Raw genomic sequence first — 25,718 nt, forward strand, 5'->3', positions numbered from 1 at the left:
CCATCTGTAGGCTAAGAGCTTCAAAAGTCACTCCCTCCACCATCATTTGTCCCTAAGGTCTGCTGTTGATTTGATGCAAGGCTTGCACTGGACTTTACTTCACTCTCACCCCAATGCAACCCTTCCTGCTGACTCTCTAAGTTGTCTTTTACTGAAAATTTTCTTTGCCCATCTTTTTTGTGGTTCTGCTGCTCCAAAATTTGTTTTGAGGAATTATATAAAGTTTTTTGGAGGGAAATTTGAGATAGTCAGACTAGTCCCTGTCTTTTCTCTGCCATCTTGGCTCCACCCCATTTCGGATCCTAGGAAGTGGAATCCAAAAGGGATTCTAGAACTTCCCACCAACTCTAATATTGTCCAAGTAGAGGAGATATCTTGAATGATCAAATGACTGATGGCACTCAAACACCTCTGTATCCTTATTTCTCTACTGCCTCCATTAAATAATTCAACCCTTGTAATGAACATGCCAGATTTCCTCAGACACAGAAATAACCTGGTCACTTAATACCAACTCTAAAAATGAATCTGCAAAGAACAGGAACTTTGTTGTTGCTTTTAATTTAAATTTTTACATTGTTTTCCTTTGTAAATAAAGCTGAGAAATCACATTTTTGTGGTCCAAAATGTGTAAAGATTGAGATATGAAGAGAAGGGAGAAATAGATATCAGACCAGGGTACTCAGTCAGTCACAGTAGCAGTAGCAAGAATTCAATACAAAAGATATCTTAAACCAGGGAACCAAAAGAGGTATAGAGGCCCTGAAGTTCCAGTAGCAACAGTAATTCACATTTATATATTGTTTTAAGGCCTACAAAGTGCTTTTTCACATGCATATATATAGATATAGATGATAGAGATAGAGATAGGGACAGAGACAGAGATATATATATATATATATATATATAGAGAGAGAGAGAGAGAGAGAGAGAGAAAGAGAGAGAGAGATGATAGAGATAGGTATAGGTATAGGTATGGAGGGAGAGAGAGATTAGAGAGAGAGAGAGAGATAGAGATAGAGAGAGAGAGATAGAGATAGAGATAGATGGTGTTCCAAAAGTCTCAGGCTATAAAGATAAAATAGTCTTTGCCTTTTCTTAAGGAGCTTCCATAACTAGAATAACCAGAATGTGTGCTTATGAGGAGACAAAGAAGGATGTACCTCATTTCTCTGAATGAACCCTATTGGATTATAAGATTTCAGCTATGGACAACTGCTGGCCACCAAAGGTATTTTCTGAATAAGACATATCTGTATCTGATTAATTGTGGACTCACACATGTGAAGTGAGGAGGAGAGGTGTTTGTTGTTTTTCCCCCAAGATAACTGGGCAAATCTTAAAAGAAAGGAAAATAAGAAAATGGTGAATAAGCTACATAGATGTTATAAAGATACTGCCTAAGATGGAATAGGGTTTGAATGGTGAAAGACAGAGGAAAGGAGATATGAGAGACAGTTTGGCGATATAATTCCCTTTGAAGAGGAAGAGCTCTTGGGTCATACAGTTCTCAACCTTGGCCATTAGATGGCATTATTGACTCAAGATAACTTCCAATTCTCCATTAAGTAAGGTCTTTTATTAAGTTTTTATATAGGTCATGCTGGGGATTCAAAGAAAGTTAAAAACACAGTCCCTGCTTCAAGAAGAAAATATGCAAACAAAAATTGCATATACACAATGCATACAGTGTGAATGGAAGGTAATTTCAAAGGGAAATCACCAGCAGTAGAAAGGGCCACTAGTCTCATTAGTAATCTGGGTACAGAAGGTCACAAGAACATTGTGGTAGGCTCTGGAAGAGAAACAAAGTTTAGACAAGATATTTCTCCTGCCTTTGTGGAGCCTACATTCCAGAAGCAGAAGCAGAGATATGTGAAATGGCATAACTTTATATGATGTCTGAGGGAGAACATCCTTACAGAGGCCCAAGGAAGGAGTTAAAGAGGAAGAGACATTTGAACTAGTTATTTGAATTTGAATTGAAACCAAAAGAGAAGCTCAATTCTAAAACTACATATGTCAACCATCCCAGTGAGGGATAAAAAAAAAAAAAGCTGAAAGTAATAGAAATGTACTAGTAACTCACCCACTAACTTTGATCTCCAAAAGGCATGGATAGAAGCAAGGAGTAGTAATGAAGGATGAGTACAAAAGAGTAGTGTGATCCTGGGAGAATCTTGGGGTCAAGGGCTAGGATGAGCTGAGACTGGAAATGTATAAAGACAACAAAATATTGGTCAATTTCAAGTTGCTGGATTCAATCCAACCATAATTTATTAAGGATCTCTTATATGTTGGGTGCGCTACTAAGAACATCCCCTGTCCTCAGGAACTTACCTGCTACTGGAGGGGAAAACGTATACATGGATAAATATGTATAAAATAAGTATAAAGTAAAATCAAGATAATAGCAAGGAGTCAGGAATGAGGGGGTGGGAGGAAAATATCATCTGGGAGGATCAGGAGAAGTTTTCTAGAAGGTGGTACTTGGGTTGCTTGATTCTTAAAGTAGAGGTAGAAGTGAAAAGAAAAAGAGAAGGGTGACTATTGTTTTTTGGAGGTTTGTTGTGGGGTTTTTTAAATGCACTAGAAGGAAAAAAATAAGATTTAAAAAAAAAGAAATAGGTTTGATTGACTACTAGCAGCTAACATTTATGAAGTGCTATAGATTTGGAAAGCACTTTACAAATACCAGGAAGGAAGAGAAATCTCCCTATTTTGCAGATGAGGAAACTGAGGCAAGACCAAGGTTCAATAACTTGCCCAGGGTCACACAGCGACTAAGAGTCTGGGGCAGGATTTGAAGTCCAGCTCTCTCTCCACTGCACCATCTACTTCTCTTCTAGGACTTCTTTTCTCTCTACATATCTCACTTGGTTACCTCAGCTTCCATGGATATGACTTACAGACTTTTTACAGATCTTACCCTAATCTCTCTCCTAAACACTAATCCTGTGTCATCAAATAGCAATTTGACATTTTGAACTACATGTCCCATAATCATCTCAAACTCCACATACCCAAAATATGAATTCAATATTTCCCTCTCATCCAAACTTCCCCATGAGAGAAATTATTTTTCTGTTGTATTACTAACCAATTACTAAATTAGAATGGAGGTTTTTCCTTTCTATTTCCTCATTCAGAGACCAGTCCCTCTAGATGAGTCAGTCATTCTCTGAAGGATATTGTTAATAGAAGAGATCCCCCAAATCTACTGCATATATGCTCTTTGATCTTTGGCAGGATCCCTGCAAACTAGAAGACCTTATAAACAGAATCTAATTTAGGTGAATTCTTGCCCTTAAGAAGTAAAGCCATGCCCTTGAAGTTCCATCCACCTCATAAGGGTGGGCTTATTATGAAGGAGAAAACTAACAGAGTATTCTCTGAAGGATTCTGATAGAACACCAGAGTGTTCTAGAGATGAATTCCTTTGTCTAGATTGCTGGAGGGGTTGAGGAGCATGATCAAATCACATTCTTAATGGGGAAGCTGAAGACTTTTAGCTCACCTCCTCATTAATGCATCTACTCCCTCATTAATTGTTCACCAATCAGGGTTGATTTCCACTTGTCAGAGGTACCTCCTTTTCCAAAGATATGTAAGCATTCCAGGATTTCCATGGCTTTCTCTCTGGATACTGAGAAAAATTACTAGCTATCAATTTATTGAATATGAACTAGCTTCATTTTTTTAGTTTTTTTTTTTTTTGCAAGACAATGGGATTAAGTGGCTTGCCCAAGGCCACACAGCTAGGTAATTTTTAAGTGTCTGAGGCTGGATTTGAACTCAGATACTCCTGACTCCAGGGCCGGTGCTCTTATCCACTGAGCCACCTAGCCACCCCCAACCAGCTTCATTATTAAATTGATTAATCATCCAGAAACTCTGTCTCTCTAGCTTTTCATTCATCTCACGTGTTTCTGACAGGGACAATACAATCCTTCCAGATACAAGTGCACAATCTTACTGTCAGCCTAACCTAGATTCCTTATACTTTCTTCTCCTCCACAAAATCAATCAATATTTTTGCCTTCCAATATTATTCATACCTTTCTTTCTGCTGATGAGGCTCAAGCCCTCATCACCTCTTGATATGATGATAGTCTATTGATTGACACCTCTATTCTCTCTCTCCACTATAGACCCCTCTCAATTCCCACTGTTGAAATATTTTGGAGGTACCCTATTTTCCAGACTCAGCAAGCAGGATGTGCTCTGAATTCAATATTCCTTTGAGTCCTACAATGATCTCACTCTCTGGTAAGGTGTAGTGCTTGGACCAGCACGAGGTATTCACTGAGGGATTTAGTTCCCTCCTTATTTCCCAGAGTCATTCATCACTTGCTCACAATCCCTTTTCCTTGTCACTGACAGGTCCTGTACTCCTTTCCCATCACAAAACTATGCTTTTGTGCTCCAAAGGGTGGGCATGACCTAAAAGACTTAAGGCAATGACTATTCCTATTGAACCCAAGAGCACTTGTATTGTCTCAAGAAATGCTAATCATGAAAACTATCTCAAGATCTAAGAATGATTGTTTTGTGGGTCAATCCCTTTCAAGCACATAAGTGGCCCCAGCCTTAGCAGCATTAAGCCCCTCTTTGTGGGGTGGGAGAATTGGGATGTGTAGCTTCTGTCTGCAGGTGTCATTTTCCTTACTCTGAAATTAAACTTCTCTTTGGGTCTTGACTCTCCAGTTTCAGTTCCAGCCACCTCCAGGTTAGAGGCTGGTTCCAGTTCAGTTGACCCCACTAAAATGACAACATTCAATAATCTCCAGGAGTTCCATTTTACTTCCTGCATCAAATGCAAACTCCTCTGTTTGGTATTTAAAGTCCTTCAAAATCCTATTGCAACCTTTGTTTTCAAGCCTATTACCCTGTTAGAATGACTTGTTTTTCTTCAATATCCACTTCAAATCCCACCTCCTACAATAGGTCTTTACTGATCCCCTTCCCAATTATTAGTGCCTTTTCTCCTCAAAATATATTGCATTTATTTTGTATGTATTTTGCAATGTTTATTTGATATATGTGTGTGTGTGTATATATATATATATATATATATATATATATATATATATGATTGTATATGTACAATTTGCTTCCCTTGACAGAAAAATGGTCCTTGAAGGAAAAAATGCTTTCGTTTACATCTTTGTATCATTATCAATCAACCAACAAGTGCTTAATTAAGTGCTGACTTTGTGCCAGAAATTGTTTTAAGCACTGAAAGCATAAAAACAAAATACCCCCTGACCTCAAGGAGCTTATGTTCTAAATATGCATTTATTTGTCTTGTTTTGTTCAGTCTCATCCCCCTTATTATTGTGTCCAACTCCTCATGACTTCATTTGGGGTTTTCTTGACAAAGAGATTGGAATATTTTCTATTTCTTTCCCTAGCTCATTTTACAGATAAGGAAACTGAGGTAAACAGGATGAAGTGACTTTCCCAGGGTCACACAGAAAGTAAGTATGGGGCGGCTAGGTGGTGTAGTGGATAAAGCACCGACCCTGGAGTCAGGAGTGCCTGTGTTCAAATCTGGTCTCAGACACTTAATAACTACCTGGCTGTGTGGCCTTGGGCAAGCCACTTAATCCCATTTGCCTTGCAAAAACCTAAAAAAAAAAGAAAAAGTAAGTACCTAAGGCCAGATTTGAATTCTGGAAGATGAGTTTTCCTGATTCTTGATTCTTGATCTGGCACTTTATCCACTAAGCTACCAAGTAGGAGGACAGATAGATAGTAGATAGATAGATGAATGAATGAATGAATGAATAAGCACTTGTAGGTGCCAAACATTCTGCCAAGTGCTTAGATACAAAAAAAGAAAAAAGAAAAAGACAATCTCTGCTCTCAGTAATTGGAAGCAAGGATAAATTAAAAAAAAAAAAAAAAGGTTACGATGTGGATGGAAAGGCCCAGGAGTCCCAGGGGTTCTACAGGAAAACAAGTGATAAGGCTCAGAGGCCCTTAAAGTGCTTCAGTAGTTGAGCTGGGGCATCTAGAAGGCCTAGAAAGCCTAGATATTTATGTTGTGCAGATAGCAAATGAGACCTTTGTGTTTAATAGCTAATAGGCAAATTTGGCTGGATCACAGAATGTGTAATGCCTAGGACAGGGGCTGATAAAGAGTAGGCATTGATTGGTTGAATTATTGATGATCACTATTAAAGTTATAATTAGTTATTTGTTATGTATATATACTTATATATGTATATAAAAATAGGAATTGCATAGACAGAAACAAGGAAAACATTCCAGGCAAGAGAAATGGAGCAAGCAAAGGTTCAGAGTCAGAAATTATTGTGGTCTATTCAGAAGACAGTGAGGAGACCAATTTATCCAAGACACAGAATATTCCATGGAGAATAGAAGGAAGGAAAAGTCAAACAAAAGCGGCTAGGTGGCACAGTGGAGGGGCGGCTAGGTGGTGCAGTGGATAAAGCACCAGCCCTGGAGTCAGGAGTACCTGGGTTCAAATCCGGTCTCAGACACTTAATGATTACCTAGCTGTGTGGCCTTGGGCAAGCCATTTAACCCCATTTGCCTTGCAAAAAAAACCTTTAAAAATAAAAAAAGCCAAGTTGGAGGCAGAACATGGAAGACCTTGAATGCCCGGCTGAGAAGTTTGTACTTTTCCTGTAGGGGGAATGACATCAGTGAGTTCCTTTTAAAGAATGAATAACATTTTGGGGGGTCAGCTAGGTGGTGCAGTGGGTAGAGCACCAACCTTAAAGTCAGGAGGACCTAAGTTCAAATCCAGCCTCAGACTGTGTGGCCTTGGGCAAGCCACTTAACCCCATTGCCTAACAAAACCTTAAAAAAAATTAATATTTTTGAAAAGGAAAAGGGAAGTTACTGAAGGTATATGAACAGGGCCCAACAAGCTCAGAAGTTTTTGTTAGCAAGAGTAATCTGTGTCTAATGAATTGAAAAGAGGGAGAGACTGGAGGTAGGAAGACCAATTAACAGTTGATGGTAACAGTTCATGTGAAGTATGATGAGGGTCAGAAAGAGCCAATGATGAAGGGATCTCAGGAAGAAAGAATCAGCAGGATTTGTGAGTCAAGCCTAATAGTCTATTCATTCTGATTTCATGTTTTCAGGAATGATGGCCTGCTTTTCTCCTTTTGCTCCTGTAGATCATCTATCCAATGGTCTGGTTGTCATCCTCTCCAAGTTGGAATCTTCTCCCATTATATCCTGTTTCTCTTCCATTCACACCACATATATTTATTTCTTCATTGGTTCCTTCTATACTTCACATCCCTCCTAGAATCTCATTTCCTTCATCAAACCTTCTTGACCTAATCTAAATAAGGCCCAAGACCCTCTCCTTTCTTTTACAATCCTATTGTGCTCTGTATATATTGTCAATATTGACTTTTTTCTTGGTGATCTTATAAAGGGGTCCACCCATCATTAATATTTGTTTTTCCCTAGATTAAAGACTCTTGGAGGTCAGGGTCCTTTATTGTCTGGTTACACCTCTCAACATAGACCCTTAAGGAACTTCAGAAGCCATTTAATTCAACCCTTTTTTTCTTATTTTTAAATATATTTATATATTAGTCATATTGTGAAAGAAGAATCAGAACAAAAAGAAAAACTACAGAAAAAAAAAAAAACTTTAAAAAAATGAAAAAAATGGGGGTGGCTAGGTGGCGCAGTGGATAAAGCACCAGCCCTGGAGTCAGGAGTACCTGGGTTCAAATCCGGTCTCACACACTTAATAATTACCTAGCTGTGTGGCCTTGGGCAAGCCACTTAACCCCATTTGCCTTGCAAAAAAAAAAAAAAATGAAAAAAATGGTCTGCTTTCAGATTCCATAGTTCTTTCTCTGGATGTAGATGGCATTACTATCACAAGTTTTAAGAACTGTCTTTGATTACTGTATTTTTTTTTTTTTTTAGTTTTTGCAAGGCAGTGGGGTTAAGTGGCTTGCCCAAGGCCACACAGCTAGGTAATTATTAAGTGTGTGAGACCGGATTTGAACCCAGGTACTCCTGACTCCAGGGCTGGTGCTTTATCCACTGCGCCACCTAGCCGCCCTTTGATTACTGTGTTTCTGAGAAGAGTTAAGCCTATCATAGTTGATCATCATACCATGTTCTCCTGGTTCTTCTCACTTCACTCAGCATCAGATATTCATATAAGTATTTACAAGTTTTTCTAAAATTCGCTTGCTCATCATTTCCTTATGGAACAATAGTATTCTATTACATGCATATACCAGAACTTGTTTGGGCCAATCTCCAATTTTTAGTCAATGTCCAATTCTCTGCCATCACAAGAATAGCTGCTATAAATAGTTTTGCATATGTAGGTCCTTTTCCCTTTTTATGATCTCTTTGAGATACAAACCTAGTAGTGGTATTGCTAGGTCAAAGGGTATGTACAAGTTTTATAGCTCTTTGGGCATAGTTCCAAATTGCTCTCCAAAATAGTCCAACCTCTCCTTTTACAGAAGTGGAATCTGAATCCTAAAGAAGTTTAAGCCTATCTGATTGATCCTAGCTCACTGCTCCCTCCTGGTTCTCTTCTACCTTTCTGACCATTCTTTTTCCATTCTGTTAGTGGGTTCATCTTCTATTTCCTGTTTCTCTACACCAAAACAAAAAGGATCCCCCAAGACTGTCTTTAACCCTCTTCTTACCTCTCTACAGTCTCTCCCTTGGTGATCTCATCAGCAACATCTCTATCTAAATATCTTCCAAATCTACATATCCAGCCCTAATCTGCAGTCCCCCAACCACCTGGATAGCCTTTAGGAACAGAAGGATTTACCAGCAAATCCTAAACATTTAAAGAGCAATTGATTCCAAGCTACATAAACTAGTCATGTTAAATATGATCTTCATACATAAACCAGGAAGCAAAAAAAGAGAGAAAGAAAATTATAGAAAAAGTTTCCCAATGAAGAGTAATGCAAAAATTTTAAATAAAATACAAGCAAGGAAATTGCAGTAATATATCACAAAGCAATCATAGCAATATATCACATTCACTATAACAAAACTGAACTTATACCAGGAATGCAGGATTCAGTTCAATATTAGGAAAACTATAACCATAATTGAACATATTAATAAAAAAACAAAAATCAGATGATTGTTACAATAGATGTCAAAAAAGCTTTTTTTTTTTTAACAAAATACAACTCCAATTCTTATTTAAAAAGTAAAGGAATAAATGGAATCTTTACTTAAAATGAAAAGTAATAGCTATACTTGGATATTCGGTTAGTATCTTACATGGTCCAAAACAGAACTCATAATGCCCTTCCTTCTAACTTCCATATTTCTGCTAAGGATATTATCAGTTACCCAGATTCTCAACCTCTGAATCATCCCTGATTCTTCCTTCTCCTTCAATCCCTTATAATCAAGGTATTGACAAATCTTATTGATTATAGCTCTATGTCTCAATTGGTTTCCATCTTTCCATATTTTCAGGTATCTCTAGTTTAGGATGGCTCTTTTTGATGAGCACTTGCCTTTACCATTATACCATCTTTCTAACCTTCTTCCAAATTCTCTTCTCCAGTGAATCCTACACATAACTGCTAAAATAATCTTAAAATCTGATCTCTTAAGAGCCTAAAAACAAGAAAGACCTCTAGCACACTGAATAGTCTCCTTGTGGTAAACTTTGGGGAGAATTCTCATGAGAGTCACAAAAGAGGATTTGGATAAGGTCTAACCATCAAAACTCTTCCACTAAGAAATCTTCAGTGACTTCAGTTTCCTCTAGGATAAATACAAATTCCACAGTCTAACCTGAAGAGTTCTCCATAATCTGATTTAACCTGGCCAGAATACTCCATTCTAGACTTATTTTTCCTTTCTTGGCTTTAAATCTAGCTTTAGTCATTTACCAGCTGTGCAGACCTAGATAAGCCCCTTAATTGCTATTTGCCTCAGTTTCCTCAACTGCAAAATGGATATTATAATGGTAACACCTACCTCCCAAGGTTGTTGTGAGAATCAAATGAGATAATCTATTGGTAAAGCACTTAACACAGTATCTGGCACAAAGTAAGCAGTTTTCCCTTTCCCTACTTCAAGCCCACAAAATTCCAGCTAAAATGGTCTAGTAGCTGTTCCCTGACCTTAGTCTTGCCTACCATTTGTTGCCTTCCTCTTCAATACTGAGTCCTGAATCCTGTCTTCCTTCAAGGCTCAGATCAGGCACCACCTCTTCCAGGGAGCCTTCTCTGATCACCCCAACAGTTGGAATCAAATTGTCAAATCTGGACTGGGTTGCCTGCTGTCAATACAAGAGAAAGTAAGCCCCTCGAAGACAGGGATTGTTTCATTTTTGCCTCTATATCTCTAATGCTTGGATCATAGATAGGTACTTGGCAAATGTTTTTGGAATTGAATAATATACAATAATATATAAGTGCCAGACTGAGGAGATGCCAGGAAAAGTTTGGTGATATTTGAATGGGCTTCAAAGGAGTCAGAATTCAATAGACAAAGAGATAGAGAAAGGACATTGCAGGCATGGCTGGGTGGGGGGTTGAATGCCAGAGTTTTCTATGTGGGGAAACTAAGTCCTGGAGAGAGGACATGACTTGTCCAAAGTCTTTATCTTATCTACTTATCTTAGAACAATCTTGTGAGATAGCTAGTAAAGATATGATTATTTCAATTTAATTAATATTATTCATTTTAATTTAATTACTAATAAAACTAAATATTTTTGTTTTATTATTTATATAATTGTATAAAATATAATCAAAATTTACATTTGTTATAAAAATATAAAATCTAATATTTAATATAGTATTAATTATTAATTTAATGATAAGGAAACTGAGACTTAAAAACTTAAAATGATTTATCCAGAGTCAAACAGCTAGTAAGTAGAAAAGATGGCATATGAAACTGTCTCTTGGCTCTTGGTCTGGGACTCTTTCTACTCTTCTATATTGCCTCACTTTTTTTTCTTGGAATTTGAATATGACTTTGTATCAGTAGCTATGTTTTTCCATATCTAAGTCCAATATCCCCAGCAGGATGATGAACTTATCAAGAACCCTGCATCCTCAGAGTGAGAATACCAAATATGAAGATGATGGGGAGAAGAAGGCAGCGGGAATGAAACACCTACTGTCCTATTGACCAGTCAGAGTGTGTTCTCCACTGATCTGGTCTGCTGTCCCTCCCTCGAAGGCTATGGATGGTAGATCTCCTCTTCAGTCTGGCTTCCATGCTTCCCCTTTTGTACCAGAATAACTCGACAGTCACATCATACCTACCCTATGCTTTAGAGTTCAATAAGTGGTTTTCCTCCAATGTGATTGGTCAGATTACCACACAATGGGTAGCAGTATCACTGCAGTGTGTCATTTTGTCCAAATGAGGAAATTTCATAAGGGATTTTACAGAATTCCAGAATGTTATATCTAATAAAAGACATTAGAGCCCATCAGATTCAATTTTTTTTTATTTTACAGAGATGAAAACTGAGACCTAGACAAGGGAGGTGACTTGTCTAGGTCACACAGTTAGTAGAAGTGACAGGTGAGGTCTCCTGGATGGTGGTCCAGGGTTCCTTTACATTTTACCATATAATTCCTTCAGTTAAGAATCTTTTTGCTTAGTCCCCTAGGCCAAGTCATTTTTTGTCTTAAGTTTTTTTTTTCCTAATGTTAAAAAACTTTCTGATTCTGGCATTCAAGACCTTCCAAAATAGAGTCAAGAAGAGTCAGCCATGACTGAAAGGATCTAACAACAACAAACCTGTTTAATGGAGTTTCTTTTGGTGCATGTGTTTTTCCCTTCTAGTAGATTGTAAGCTATTTGAAGACAAAGATCACACATTTTGTTTGTGTAGTGACCTTAACATACACATGGTAGACAATGAATAAGTATTTTGTAAAATTGAATTCCTCTTGAAGAAATCTCCTTTCCATTTTAATTCCCCTTTTGAATCCAGACCAATTTGATCTCCAGGCTGCCTGTTCCCCAAGGAAGGAAAGTCCTCTATTTAAGGCACTACCCTCAACTCCAACTGTACACCACCCATTAACACCGTCATTTCCCTGAACTAGCCTTTTCAGGCCTCACTTAGTTTACCTACCTCCTCATGTAATACCATCTTGATCTTGGCTTGTACAGGCCTTCCCTCATCTTTCCTTCGGGAAGATGAGATGGAAAAATACCTGACCCAGAAGTCAGGAGACCTAGAGTTTGACACTAGCGACTAGAGAAGCTTAGGCAAATTCCTCTCCTTCTTCAGGTTGCGGTTAATTCATTAATGAAGTGAGAAGAATGGGTATGGTGGCCTGTAAAATCCCTTCTAGCCCTAAGAACTGGAACAGAAGAATTAGTCTTCTATCCTTTATACAGTAACATTGCCAGGTATCCACCACTACAAGTTATGAAAATAAAATTGTTTTTGTCTATAAAAGGGGGAGCTATATATGCTTGGAAAGAGGGCTATTCTCCACAGGTTAGAGGACTGGGAGGTTGGGAAGAAATAGCAAGTGGAAGACTTGAATGCAAGGGCAGGGAGGAAGAGAAAACTGTCCATTTTCTATTTTTCACACATCTGATGCTCTTACCCTGGCTACTTTACAATTATACTAACACCCATTGGCATTTGCTCCCCCCCCTCTACTAGCCATTCAAGTTAGAGGTGGCACCTCAGAGGATGAACCTCATTGTAGAGGGAGCTCCACTTGAGAGACAGCTCTACCAGTGCTCAGTCTGACCCCCAGAGTCCAGAAGAAAGATGTCTTGATATTCTTTAAAATATTCAGTATTCAATCTTTTCCAGAGCCCTCTTCTTTGAGGGATGGTCTGGGATCCAAAGGTGTGGTTCAGAGCCTGTGTCCATGTGCCCCCAGGTTCATGTGATCCTCTGGAGGTCTAGCTTCCTATAGGCCTGAAATGTGGAGAAACTTCTCTTTGGGAAGTTTGGTGGGAGTGGGGCAGGCCCAGCGTCCCATTGTTCAGGGGCCCCCATGCACCCTATTCTCTCTTCTCCAAAAGGCTGAGATCTGCTCCAAGGTTACCCGTGGCTGGAGGCCCCACTCAGGCTCAGGGCTCCCTGGCCTCCGGATGCCATGAAATGGTGGAGTTAAAGGTTCTGGCCCTGGCTGTGGCTCAGACCATCCTACCAAACCCGTAATCTGAGGCCTTTCTTCCCAAGGATTTGTTATGTAGAATGTGCTGCTGGGAGACTCAGGGGCCTGTGGTGGAGCTGAGGGACATACAGGAGGTTCTGAAAGGGGGGGTGTTGAGGCCTGGACCTCCAAAGTACCCTCAAGCAGAGGGAACTCAGTAGCCTGGGCATGCAGAAGAGGGGCTGTTGCACCATACCAATCTTCAGATCGTTCATGGGGTGTCCCCATAGGCTCGATCCAGAGCTCTCCCCCTGGGCGCCAGACCAGACTGGGTCCCCGAACCCCAGGATCTGATCTGAGAGATCGACGGAAGAGACGTTCAGCCAGCACAGCTGTGGCCAGGAGGAAGATGGCAGCCACCAAAGCCAGGGCCAGCATGATAGGGATGCAGGGTCCACACAGAAGGGGAGGCCACTGGGAGGGTTGGGGCATGGCTAGGTCCTCCACTTGCCCAGGAGACTGCTCCAGAGTCACAGACATCTGGGAGAGGGAGAGGGAAATGGAGAAAAAGAGCTGGGGAAAAACAGGGAGAGAGAAACAGAAAGGGAAGGAAGATGGGGAAAGAAAATGAGAGGGGGAAAAAAGGCCCATGCAAATATAAGGACAAAGACAGAGACAGAAAAAGAGAGAGGGGGGAAAATGGAAAAAGTGGAGGGAAAAGGAAGAGACAGAGGATGATAGAAAGAGACCAAGAGAATGAAAGACAGAGGCAAAGAGAAGGGAAATACTTCAACATTTTGTATTCTACTTCCATTCCAGAAATCAGGTGTCCCTAGCATTGGCATTTAAAAAAAACATTTGGGTTCTTTTCCCCCAAAGATCCTCACCCCCTCCACCTTGCTTAAGAGGAAATCGTTGGGGAAGGAAAAACAGAAATATCCTCCCCGCTCCCCACTCCACCCCCGGGGCCCAGTCTCTCTTCCCATTGCTTACAGTTGGTTTCTTCTCCTTTTTTCCTGGTTTTTGTTTTGTTTTGTTTTGTTTTTTCCTTTTTCTGAATGCCATTGGATCTTTTAATAAATCCACCTCTCCTTTTGATTTTAGTTCCTCTCTTCTCTCCCCAAATCTATCCCTGGGTCTTTTTTGCCCCCCCAGTCTATCTTCCTAGAACAGAGATTGGCTCTCCTGCTGCTTCTTCAAGCCTTTTGCTGTCTTGCCCAGATGGCCCAATTGTCCATTTCTCCTGTCATCTCTGTTCTCCTAGTTCTAGGTTCTCTTCCTTTTGTCTCTCACTCTCTTTGTTCTTGTCTCTCAGTCTTTTGTAATCTTGGTTGGTTTCTCTCTGTGTGTCTCTTTGAATCTCTCCAATTGTCTCTCTGTCTCCATTTCTGTCCCTTGGGTCTTTCTGTTTACCTAGGCCTGTTTCTTTCTAAGTGTCTTTTTGTCTGTCTGTCTGTCTGTCTGTCTGTCTGTCTGTCTGTCTCTCTCTCTCTCTCTCTCTCTCTCTCTCTCCCTCTCTCCCTCTCCCCACCCCATTTGAATCTCCAGCTCTTCTTCTGCCCCTAGGACCCCTCAGCCTCTCTTCCCTACCCCTGCTTCTCACCTTGGTATTTTCAGACAGTCCACGAACCTCTATTCTCATACACTTTGAGAGATGATCACTTCAGTGTATGCTGGACCGGTCCTGAGTGGGGTGGGGGTCCTCAGAATAGCATAAACAGGCCCATTTGTGGAAGGCAAGTTAGTCAACTGTGACCCAAATCCTTCTGCCACCCTCTTCCTCCCAGGTGTTTCTATGGAAACAGGGTGGATGTGGTCACCCATGGTAAAAAGCCATTTCCTGGGGTGAGGTGGTACCGGAAGAGGGAGTAGTTCTCTTCTGTTCCCCAGTATGAAAGGTTTTGTTTTTGTTTTTTTGCCTTCTGTTCTCAGTCTATTGCTGCAAGAACCTTCTATCTTCTTTCTGGGTACAGGGTCTGGGTATTTCCTCAGAAAGATATCAATCAGATATCAGAAGGGATAACAGTCAGACCAGTTGTGAATCTTTGGAACTCCAAGGGCATCATGAGAATTTGGCTCACCCACTTATAGAGGTTGTCCTGCTATAAATGGTTCTGCCTCCCCAGGCTCTCTCTTTCCCATTCCCCTGTTCCTCCCACTCTCATAAATTCTCTGACCCCCAAACCCCACGTTCCTACCTTTCTCCTTCTTTCTTCCCTGAGCCCTAGAGCAAAACCTAGTGCTTTGGTCATTGGCTGTTCAGGTTTCTTAGAGATGCAAAAGAGAATGGGTCCTGCTCAGGTGGAGAGATCATATGATCATAGACTTACCATTTAAAGGGATGTTTAATAAAGTTCCATAGGCAAAAAGTAGTGATAGCCCAATAGCTCACACCATATACCAAGATGTGATCAACCTGGGTACACATTTTAAATTTAGACATGATTACCATAAGCAAAATAGGAGAGCAAGAGAAGGGAAGAATTTATGACGGAGAGAGAATATTATAAAATGCAAAATGGATAATTTTGATTACATCAAATTGAAAAGTTTTTACACAAAGTCAAGACAACCAAGGTTAGAAGGGAAAACAGAAAGATGAGAAACAATTTTTATAGTTGGTGTTTCTGATCAAGACCTCATTTCTAAAATAGAGAACTGAGTCAAATTTATAAGAATTCAAGTCATTCCTCAATTAACAAATGGTCAAAGCAAATGAATAGGCAATTTACAGAGGAAGAAATTAAAGCTATCCACAGTTATATGAAAAAATCCTCTAAAGTAATTATTAATGAAATGCAAATTAAAACACGTCAGAGGTACCACTTCCCACCTATCAGATTTGCTTTTATAACAGAAAAGTTAGAGATGTGAGAAAATTAATGAATTGTTGGTTGAGTTTTGCACTGATCTAACCATTCTGGAGAACAATTGAATGGTGGCAAAAATCAGGAAATTGAAGGGGATATCCATCAATTAGGGAATGACTGGACAAACTGTGGGTATATGAATACAATGGAATACTATTGGTCTATAAAAATGATGAGCAGAGAAATTTCAGAAAAATTTGGAAAGATTTACATGAACTGATGCTGAGTGAAGAGAGTAGAATCAAGAAATCATTGTACACACTAACAGCAATATCATATGGTGTTCAACAATATTTGACTTCACTCTTCTCAGCAATACAATGATCCAAGACAATTCCAAAAAATTCATGGAAGAAAATGCTCTAGACATCCAGAAAAGGAATTATGAGGTCTGAATGCAGATTGAAGCATATTTTTTGCTTTTTTTGTCTTCTTATAATTTTTGTGAATTTTTCCTTTTGTTCTGTTTCTTCTTTCACAACATGACTAATGTGGAAATATGTTTCCAAGATTGCACATGTATAACCTATTTCAGATTGCTTGCTGTTTTAAGAAGTGGGGGAGGGAAGGGAAGGGAAGGAGGGAGAAAAATGTGGAACTTAAAATCTTATAAAAATGAATGTTGAAAACTATCTTTACATGTAATTGGAAAAAATAAAATACTATTTACAAAAAAAGAAAATAAGTGGCATTGACTCAGAGCTCTACCTCAGTGGATTTTCTTGTAGATTGAGCAATTTTTAAAAATCCCCATGAGAAAAGAATTTAAAGACAATAAATAAATATTTATTAAACTCCTATATTGCACCAGGCACTATACTAAGTATTGGAGAAGGGGAAAAAAAGGCATAATACCTGATTTCAATACCTGACAAACAGGCTATATACAGAATAAATTGGAAATAACCAGCAGAAGAAAGGCACTAGAATTAAGGGAAATTGTAGAATATTTTCATGTTGGAAAATTATTCCATTATAAGAAATGATCAGCCTGATGATTTTAGAAAAAACATGGAAAGACTTGCACAAAATAATAAAGAGTGAAATGAGCAGAACCAAGATAATGTTGTGTACAGTAATAACAATATTGCTATAAGAACAACTTTGAATGATCAAGTTATTCTATTATACTGTTAACTGCAAAACTTCCTATGGAGGAAGATGCTGTTTGCATCCAGAAAAAGAATTGACAAAAATACATACATACATACATACATACAAATATTATTTATATTCATATATATATACATATTTGTGTCTAATGGTAGTCATCTCTAGGGGGCAGGAAGGAGGAAGGGGAAAAAGCTAATTTGTAGTATATTTGAAAGGAACAGCAAGTTGTACATTTTCATGTGTAATCCTCTTTTTTTTTCTATTCCACTTTGTTATGAAAAGATTTGTTTTATTTCTTAAGTTCAGAATGTAAAAAAAGTGAATAAGAAGAATTTAGAAAATCATGAACTGAGGCATAGTGAAGTAAGGCAACATCTAGACAACATGTTGACAACAACAATGCAAGTGGAAAGAAAAACAACAAAATGAAATTTAAAATTATCCAAGCTTGAACTCAGAGAATAAATGAAAAACTTCACTTCCCTCCTGTATTTGCAGAAGTGGAAGACCATGGGTGTGGAATATTGCACATACTGTCAGTCTTAGCTGATGTGCTGTTTAATTCAACTGCACTTTATTTTTTTTCTGTTTCTTTTTTATTCTTTGTTAAGAAGAAAGGTTCAGGGGCGGCTAGGTGGCGCAGTGGATAGAGCACTGGTCTTGGAGTCAGGAGTACCTGGGTTCAAATCTGGTCTCAGACACTTAATAATTACCTAGCTGTGTGGCCTTGGGCAAGCCACTTAACCCCATTGCCTTGCAAAAACTAAAAAAAAAAAAAAGTTTCATTGAGGACTGAAGGATATATTCAGAAATGAAAGTGATATAAAAATAAAAATTTAAATTAAAAAAATTAATATCATAGGGAACAAAGGTGTTAATACAATATTGAAAAAGAGAAAATATTCTAATATTCAAAAAAGTGAAGAAAATAGCCTGTGAACTATATAGGTTAGGGAAAATTTGACTTGTAATTCTTGTAAAAATTTAAGAACAAATGATTAAAGAGTAGATTGGTAAACATCTTAAAAAAAGGAAACAGCAACCACAAATAGCCAAAAAAAGTAGCTTCTTAAAGAACTGGTCACACCAGATGAACTTTATTTCCTTTGGAGGGGGGCAACGGGAATAGTGTCATTATATCAAAGTAAGTAGATTTTGTAAATATATTTTGTCTACATTTTAGCAAAGCATTTGATAAGTTAATTCATACCATTTTAAAGTTAAAGACATGGGCTACATGATAATAAAATTATGTGTATAATAGATTTGTTGGCTGAACTTAAACAGTTGTCACTAAAGATTAGATGTCAATGTGTCAGAAGGTTGCTTTAGAGGTGTACTATTTGTCTTTTCCATTACTTAGAAGTGTAAATGATATGCTTATCAAATTTGCAGTTGACACCTGTTGGGAAGGATAACTATAACATCCTGGATAGCAATCAGGATCCAAAATTATCTATCTTGGGGGCAGTCAGGTGGTACAGTGGATAGAGCACCGGCCCTGGAGTCAGGAGTACCTGAGTTCAAATCCTGCCTCAGACACTTAATAATTACCTAGCTGTGTGGCCTTGGGCACATTTGCCTTGCAAAAACAAATAAACAAACAAAAACAAACCCAAAATTATCTATCTTGACAAAGCCAGAGATATGGCTTGAATGTAAACAAATGAAATTCATGGGGATAAATGTCTTTAGCTTGAGTTAAAAAAAAATCAGCTTCAAAGCACATGGTGGGGAAAACATGCAGCAGAAGCCCATCTGAAAAAAGATCTGGAGGTAGTCTGGACCACAAACTCAATATGAAATAATGTAATATGAGAGCCAAAGAAGCTGATGTTATTGCATTACGTGGAAATAAGGAATATTATAATCACTTCCAGAAATAAGGAGGCAATGATTCATCTGTGATCTGCCCTGGTCAAACTGTAACAAGTTTTGTATTCACTTCTGAGGGTAACCTTTTAGGAAAGAAATTGATAAAACCTAAGAATGTCAGAAGTAGTTCAGTGACGGGCCCTGGGTCTGTGAAAGAGTGATCTCCTGAAGGGGCTTAAAAAGAGAAGTCTCAGAAGGGATATAATTGATGTGTTTCAGAATTTACAAGTTTATTATATTACTTTATTTGGTTTCATATAGTAGATTCAGGAGAAATGAAGTGAAAAGTGGGAGAGGCAGATTTAGGTTTGGTGGAAAGAAAAACTTCCTAGCAATTAACAGTGTACAAAAGAGTAATGGACCACCTCAGGAAGGGAAGAATTTGTTTCTGCCAGTTGGAATGGGGAAGCTATAGTGAAGATTCATTTAGGATTGGGAAGGGTTCTACTAAATGTCCACTGTCCAGTGCTAAAATTCTATAATTCTGTGACCTCAGGCAGTCATCATTCTTAGTTCAATCTCAATCAGAAAACACTGCAGTAATAAAGTAACATTCAACAATAACAGTAGTTATTCTGTGACAGCGTAAAATGTCATATGCTATACACCAAATAGCAACTGTACACACCAAATATCACTACACACCAAATTGATTCTTTACACACCCATAGGATAAAGAGATACAGTGAAACTACAATTTGCCTGGTCAGGAAGAATTTAGTTACAAAAGCAAAAAAAAAAAAAAAACCCTACTGGCTACAGAAGAAAAACAGACAGATAAATACAGAGATAGATGATGATCATATAGTTTTTGCAACTTATCTAACCCCATGATCAAATAGTCTTGCAAAAAAAAATCTAAAAAATTTTAATTGATCCCAGAAAAAGCTATCACATAAATGTAATCAATTATTTAGAAGTATGTGGGCAAACTCTCTAACAGTTACTCCCTGAAACTCTTCTCAGGGCCCAGATTCAGGATCCTGTATATTAGCCTAACTCCCCACCCCACTGGAAACTTACTTGTCTTACATACAGTCATTAAAATATTTAGATATCGTATTATAAAAAAGCAAATATTGACTTAGGTTAGAAGGGAAAACACAGTATTTTCTTAAAGCATCAGACACAAGTAACATAAGGCATAGAAAACATAATCACCTCCCAAGGTTAAGGTTCTTATTTCACCCCCATTCTGGAGCTCAAAAGACGGTGTTGCTGAGCATCTGGGATCTTCTGGTTCAGGGTCTTCTGTTCCCATAACCTCCAAGGTCCCATAGCCTCAGAAGGAACTTTAATCTAGGGAAAATGGAGCAGGGGTAGGTCTTGCCCATCACTTGGGGGACAAAGGCATCTTCACAGTCTGCCAGAACTTCTCTTCTGTATAAGAGATAAAGTCTGTCCAGAGGTCTGTCCAGTAGCTACCACAGTAGGTCTGCAAGCCCGGCATCAGCAAGAATGATGAATCTGGGTCAATAACAACATCCAACCTTGGTGGTAGGGAAGTCCAAACCCCTCCTCATCCCAAGTCAAGCAGGACATATTGCACCTGATCTTTTCCATACATCCTCCTCTCAACCTTTTTTCTTCAGTGTTACTTTAGAAAACCCATGCTCATACATGTCACCAATCAGAGTCCATACTTGGCTTTTCGTCATCAGTTGCTAAGTTTCTGATAAATTGTTCCTAACATTTTCAATATGACTCAGTTTTTTTTTAAAGAAAGATTTTATTTGTTTTGAGTTTTACAATTTTCCCCTATTTTTGCTTCCCACCCCCACCCCCTACAGAAGGCAGTCTGTTAGTCTTTACATTGTTTCTATGGTATACATTGATTTCAGTTGAATGTGATGAGAGAGAAATCATATCCTTAAGGAAGAAAAATAAAGTATAAGAGATAGCAAGATCAGACAATAAGATATCAGGTTTTTTTTCCTAAATTGAAGGTAACTAGTCTTTGTTTTTTTTCAAACTCCACAGTTCTTTCTCTGGATATAGATGGTACTCTCCATTGCAGATAGCCCAAAATTTTCCCTGATTGTTACACTGACAGAATGAGCAAATCCATCAAGGTTGATCATTGTCCCCATGTTGCTGTTAGGGTGTACAATGTTTTTCTCGTTCTGCTCATCTTGCTCAGTATCAGTTCATGCAAATCCCTCCATGCTTCCCTGAATTCCCATCCCTCCTGGTTTCTAATAAAACAATAATGTTCCATTACATACATATACCACAGTTTGTTAAGCCATTCCCCAATTGAAGGACATTCACTTAATTTCCAAATCTTTCCCACCACAAACAGGGCTGTTATAAATATTTTTTGTACAAGTGATGTTTTTTACCCTTTTTCATCATCTTTTCAGGGTATAGACCCAGTAGTGGTATTGCTGTATCAAAGGGTATGCACATTTTTGTTGCCCTTTGTGCATAATTCCAAATTGCTCTCCAGAAAGGTTGTAGGAGTTCACAGCTCCACCAACAATGTATTAGTGTCCCAGATTTCCAGCATCCCTTCCAACATTGATCATTGTCCTTTCTGGTCATATTGACCAGTCTGAGAGGTGTGAGGTGATACCTCAGAGATGCTTTAATTTGCATTTCTCTAATAAGTAATGATTTAGAGCAATTTTTCATATGATTATGGATTGCTTTGATTTCCTCAACTGTAAATTCCCTTTGCATATCCTTTAACCATATGACTCAGTTTTCACATAAAAAAGTTTCACTTATCTCCACGATAGTTGTACTATTAACATATAGTCTGAGAAAATACATATTAACAACAAAAAAGCTACTGAACATTAAATGATGATTTTAAATGATTTCATTAATCATGATACTGTATATAGGGATAGGGACTGGATTTACTGTTTATCTACTAATTTAGATAAACAACTTCTCTACAACTGCAAGAGTTATCTATATTACTGAATGGTCCATTGATCTTCCTAGAGTTAACAGACAGTATATGTCAGAAGCAAGTAGAGAACTCAAGTCTGGGTGACTCCAAATCCAGTTTTCTATCTATCTGCTGCAACATACTGTCTCTACACACACACACACACACACACACACACACACACACACACACACACACAAACACAAACACATAACCAAACATACATACCCATGCACATGCAATACATATATAAGTAAGAGATATTATTTATTTAGTTTCCAGATGTTTGTATTTACCAGTCAAACATTGTCAAAATACTAATATCTCCTGTGCATATGGATTCAAGGACTGCTGAAAACCAGTAAAGCTTTAAAATGCTACAGTTCTATCCAGAATGTCTGAGGTTCAATACTTTCATCCATAATGTATAAAGGGGAGCAGCTAGGTGGTGCAGTGAATAGAGCACCAGCCCTGGAGTCAGGAGTACCTGAGTTCAAATTAGGCCTCAGACACTTAATAATTATCTAGCTGTGTGGTATTGGGCAGACCACTTAACTCCATTGCCTTGCAAAAATTAAAAACAAACAAAAGTAATATATAAAGGGATGTGTTTGCTATTTAGGAGTTTCACAAGTTCAATTACCAATCTCCCACTATTATCATTATAATTATTATTCTTATAATAATTGTTATTCTCTTCAACATTAGAATTCTAATGAAAGTTTTCTCCTCCTACATTTTGCTAAACAAGTCAACAATCATAAGTTTGTGTGTGTGTGTGTGTGTGTGTGTGTGTGTGTGTGTGTGTGTGTGTGTGTGTAGAAAAGGGAAAGGGTGGGGCAGCTAGGTGGCGTAGTGGATAAAGCACTGGCTTTATAAACCACTTAATCCCGTTTGCCTTGCCAAAAAAATGTAAAGAAAAAAAAAAGGTACTATTGATGTCCCTAGAAAAACAAAACATTCCACTCAGCCTTTATCAAACTAATCAGAGACAATGAAAATCCTTTAGGAAATTTTCATTGTATGTTTTCCTCTTACCTGAGCACTTTCACTATTTTGCCTTACATTCCAAATTTGCAGGAAACATTTGTCCAAAAGTGTGATAATGCTCAGCTCAGCCCAGTTGAGAGAATTATTTGTAGTTTTCTATTTCTCATAAATAAAAGGTTTCTTATCCTAAGCAGAGTTACAAATAAAAAGGATAAGCCACAGTTCCATTTAGCCAATCATTCATTCATCAGGGAAAAAAAAAATCAAATAAGAATATCAGTGATACAACCCCACTTCTTGTATAAAAATATTGTGTCATCTTGGATGGGATTTTGAATTGTTTACCTTCTTTCTCTCTTCCCTTCCCTTCACTAGATACTATTAGAAATAGCAGACATCAAAATGCCTGGATAACTAGGTGGTACAGTGAAAATCTGAATTCAAATCTAGCCTGAGACACTTATAGCTGAGTGATCCTGGGCAAGTCATTTAACCTTATTTGTCTTGGCTTCTTCATCTGTAAAATAAGCAGAAGGAAATGACAAACCACTTCAGTATCTTTATCAAGAAAACCCCCAAAAGGGCCACAGTTAGACACACCTCAGAAAAAAAAAAAAAGACTAAACTACAACCACCATCTCTATTAGCTACTGCCATTTCCCTTTTCTTACTCCCTTACCTCCACTGTAACACTTCTACAGGCTCAGATAGCTGGTGGAAATTTAACTTAAAAGCCAGACCTGACTGGCTCATCCCCACCTGTCCAAAGACTTTTCTGGTCACTTGAAGTTATATATTTGTTAACTAATACAGGACCAGACATATAGTAGGAGCTTAATAAGTACTAATTGATTGATAAATTTTATGTATGAAGCCCCTTGGTGTAGTGGTCACACTATCAGAAATTTACTTAACAATTATTTACTCCATTTAGATAGCAATTGCCATTAAATGTAGAAAATAATGTGAATGAGAGGATCTGATTGTTTCATTCTCCTCAATTATTTTGTATCAACCTCAAGAGAAACTGGGACTCTTTGACAGAAAAAAGCATTGTAAAATAATATTTTAAAACAATAACAAAGAAAAAACTCAACACTTTTTAAAGTAAAATTGCAAATATTAAGAACACACACACACACAAAAAAACTTTATCCTTCTAAACTTTACTGAAAAGGACTTCATTAAGGAAATGGACAATAGGTTTAGAGGAAGAAAAAAGCTTATCTCTCAAATCTTAGAATACAGAATACTTCTGATCTTGTTGAAAACAGCAGTATTCTTTATTTCTGAAGAGACTGATGCCCAACCTTCTCTAGTGAGAAAGAAAAGAGAAATAGAAAGAAAAGTCCCGAACACTTGAAGATAGTGATCCACAAAGAAACTGAACAGTCCCTATTATTTTAGAATGTGAATAATCTCCTATCTGTATTTTAACATGATTTTTTTCTTTGCTCAGGATTCCTATAAATGTTAACTATAGGGGGGGCAGAGCCAAGATGGCGACATGAAGGGATTGAGTCTTAGGAGCTCTCTGATAAAAACTCATAAACTAAGGACTCTAACTAAACTTTCGAGAGACAGAACCCACAAAGGGACCCAGTGAGGCAGTTCTCATACTCAAGGTAACCTGGAAAAGAGCAGAAAGGCTCTGCTCCCCGGGGCCGGAGGGGTGGCCTGCCAGAACAAAAGAACTTCAGCCTCCCGGAGGCAGCCCCAGGGCGCTGGGAGCCTCAGCTCACAGCAGCGGGGAGTCTCCTGAGCTGCACCTCGGGGAGCACCGGCACAAAGTGGGGAAACAGCGGGGGGGGGGGGACCCCTGCCAGAGCGAGCACGTGGAGCCCAGCCCTCAGGGCACACAGCCAGCAGCCTGGTCTTTCGGCAGCCTAGACCAGGAAACAGAAGCAGGTCGAGCCAGTAAGCAGGAGCCCCCAGGGCATGAGCCCATTGACCTGAGAGAGGGGAGTAAAGAGAGACTGCAGAGCTCTGTCCTCTGCCCCTGGAACAGGACTCTGGAGCTCTGACCACATTCAGATCCTGATCGCAGTCTAGGCCCCCCCATAGAACAGCAGCCCCCCCCACCTCAGCCCCGTGGCAGAGGGGGTCGCTTATGGTCATTCACAGACCAGGAGGGAGGACAGAGCCTCACACACTGAGACCCTTGTGGGAGTGTCCCAAAAGATCAGGAAGCACCCCAAAAAACAGGCTTAGGCTGGGAAAATGAACAAACAAAGAAACAAGAGGAAGACCATTGAGAAATATTTTGCAAATGAGCCCAAGAAGGATCAAAATACTCAGTCTGAAGATGAGGAAGCAGAAGCTCCTGCATCTAAAGACTCCAAGAAAAACAGAAATTGGGCTCAGGCTATGATAGAGCTCAAAAAAGACTTTGAAAATCAAATCAGGGAGTTGGAAGAAAAACTGGGAAAAGAAAGGAGAGAGATGCAGGAAAAACATGAAAATGAAGTCAGCAGCTTAGTCAAGGAAATCTAAAAAAATGCTGAAGAAAATAGCATGCTAAAAAACAGCTTAGGTCAAATGGATTAAACAGTTCAAAAAGTTATTGAGGAGAAGAATGCTTTAAAAAGCAAAATTGGCCAGATGGAAAAAAGAGATAAGAAAACTGTCTGAGGAGAATAAATCCTTCAGAAAAAGAATAGAATTCAGGGAGATTGATGAATTTACCAGAAATCAGGAATCAATACTTCAAAACCAAAAAAATGAAAAATTAGAAGAAAATGTGAAATATCTCATTGAAAAAACAACTGATATGGAAAACAGACTTAGGAAAGATAATTTGAAAATTATTGGAATACCTGAAAGTCATGATCAGGAAAAGAGCCTTGACATCATTTTCAAAGAATTACTACAGGAAAA

General features: G+C 38.6%; 2 protein-coding genes across 10 annotated transcripts in view; one reads left to right on the forward strand and one right to left on the reverse strand.

The window, feature by feature from the left end:
* The window catches only part of C8H16orf54 (chromosome 8 C16orf54 homolog), a 34,951-nt gene extending 19,055 nt beyond the window's left edge, over positions 1 to 15,896 (reverse strand). For 3 of the 9 annotated variants that reach the window (XM_074197282.1, XM_074197283.1, XM_074197284.1), the window contains exon 1: positions 11,135 to 14,639. In XM_074197282.1, the coding sequence (XP_074053383.1) occupies positions 12,981 to 13,745 (765 nt within the window). In that variant the 5' untranslated portion in view covers positions 13,746 to 14,639 and the 3' untranslated portion in view covers positions 11,135 to 12,980. Of the gene's footprint in view, positions 1 to 2,089; positions 2,210 to 9,215; positions 10,286 to 11,134; positions 14,640 to 14,697 lie in introns of those variants that run through there. The other 6 variants (XM_074197278.1, XM_074197280.1, XM_074197285.1 and 3 more) reach the window with 5 other exon arrangements.
* Positions 15,897 to 18,145: 2,249 nt separating this feature from the next.
* Positions 18,146 to 25,718, forward strand: part of ZG16 (zymogen granule protein 16) — a 30,859-nt gene continuing 23,286 nt past the window's right edge. Inside the window, exon 1 of the mRNA XM_074197286.1 lies at positions 18,146 to 18,221. The gene's annotated coding sequence lies outside the window, so the exon portion shown is untranslated. The remainder of the gene's footprint in view (positions 18,222 to 25,718) is intronic.

The sequence above is a fragment of the Macrotis lagotis genome, chromosome 8 (assembly GCF_037893015.1).
Source record: "Macrotis lagotis isolate mMagLag1 chromosome 8, bilby.v1.9.chrom.fasta, whole genome shotgun sequence".
Lineage (NCBI taxonomy): Eukaryota > Metazoa > Chordata > Mammalia > Peramelemorphia > Peramelidae > Macrotis > Macrotis lagotis.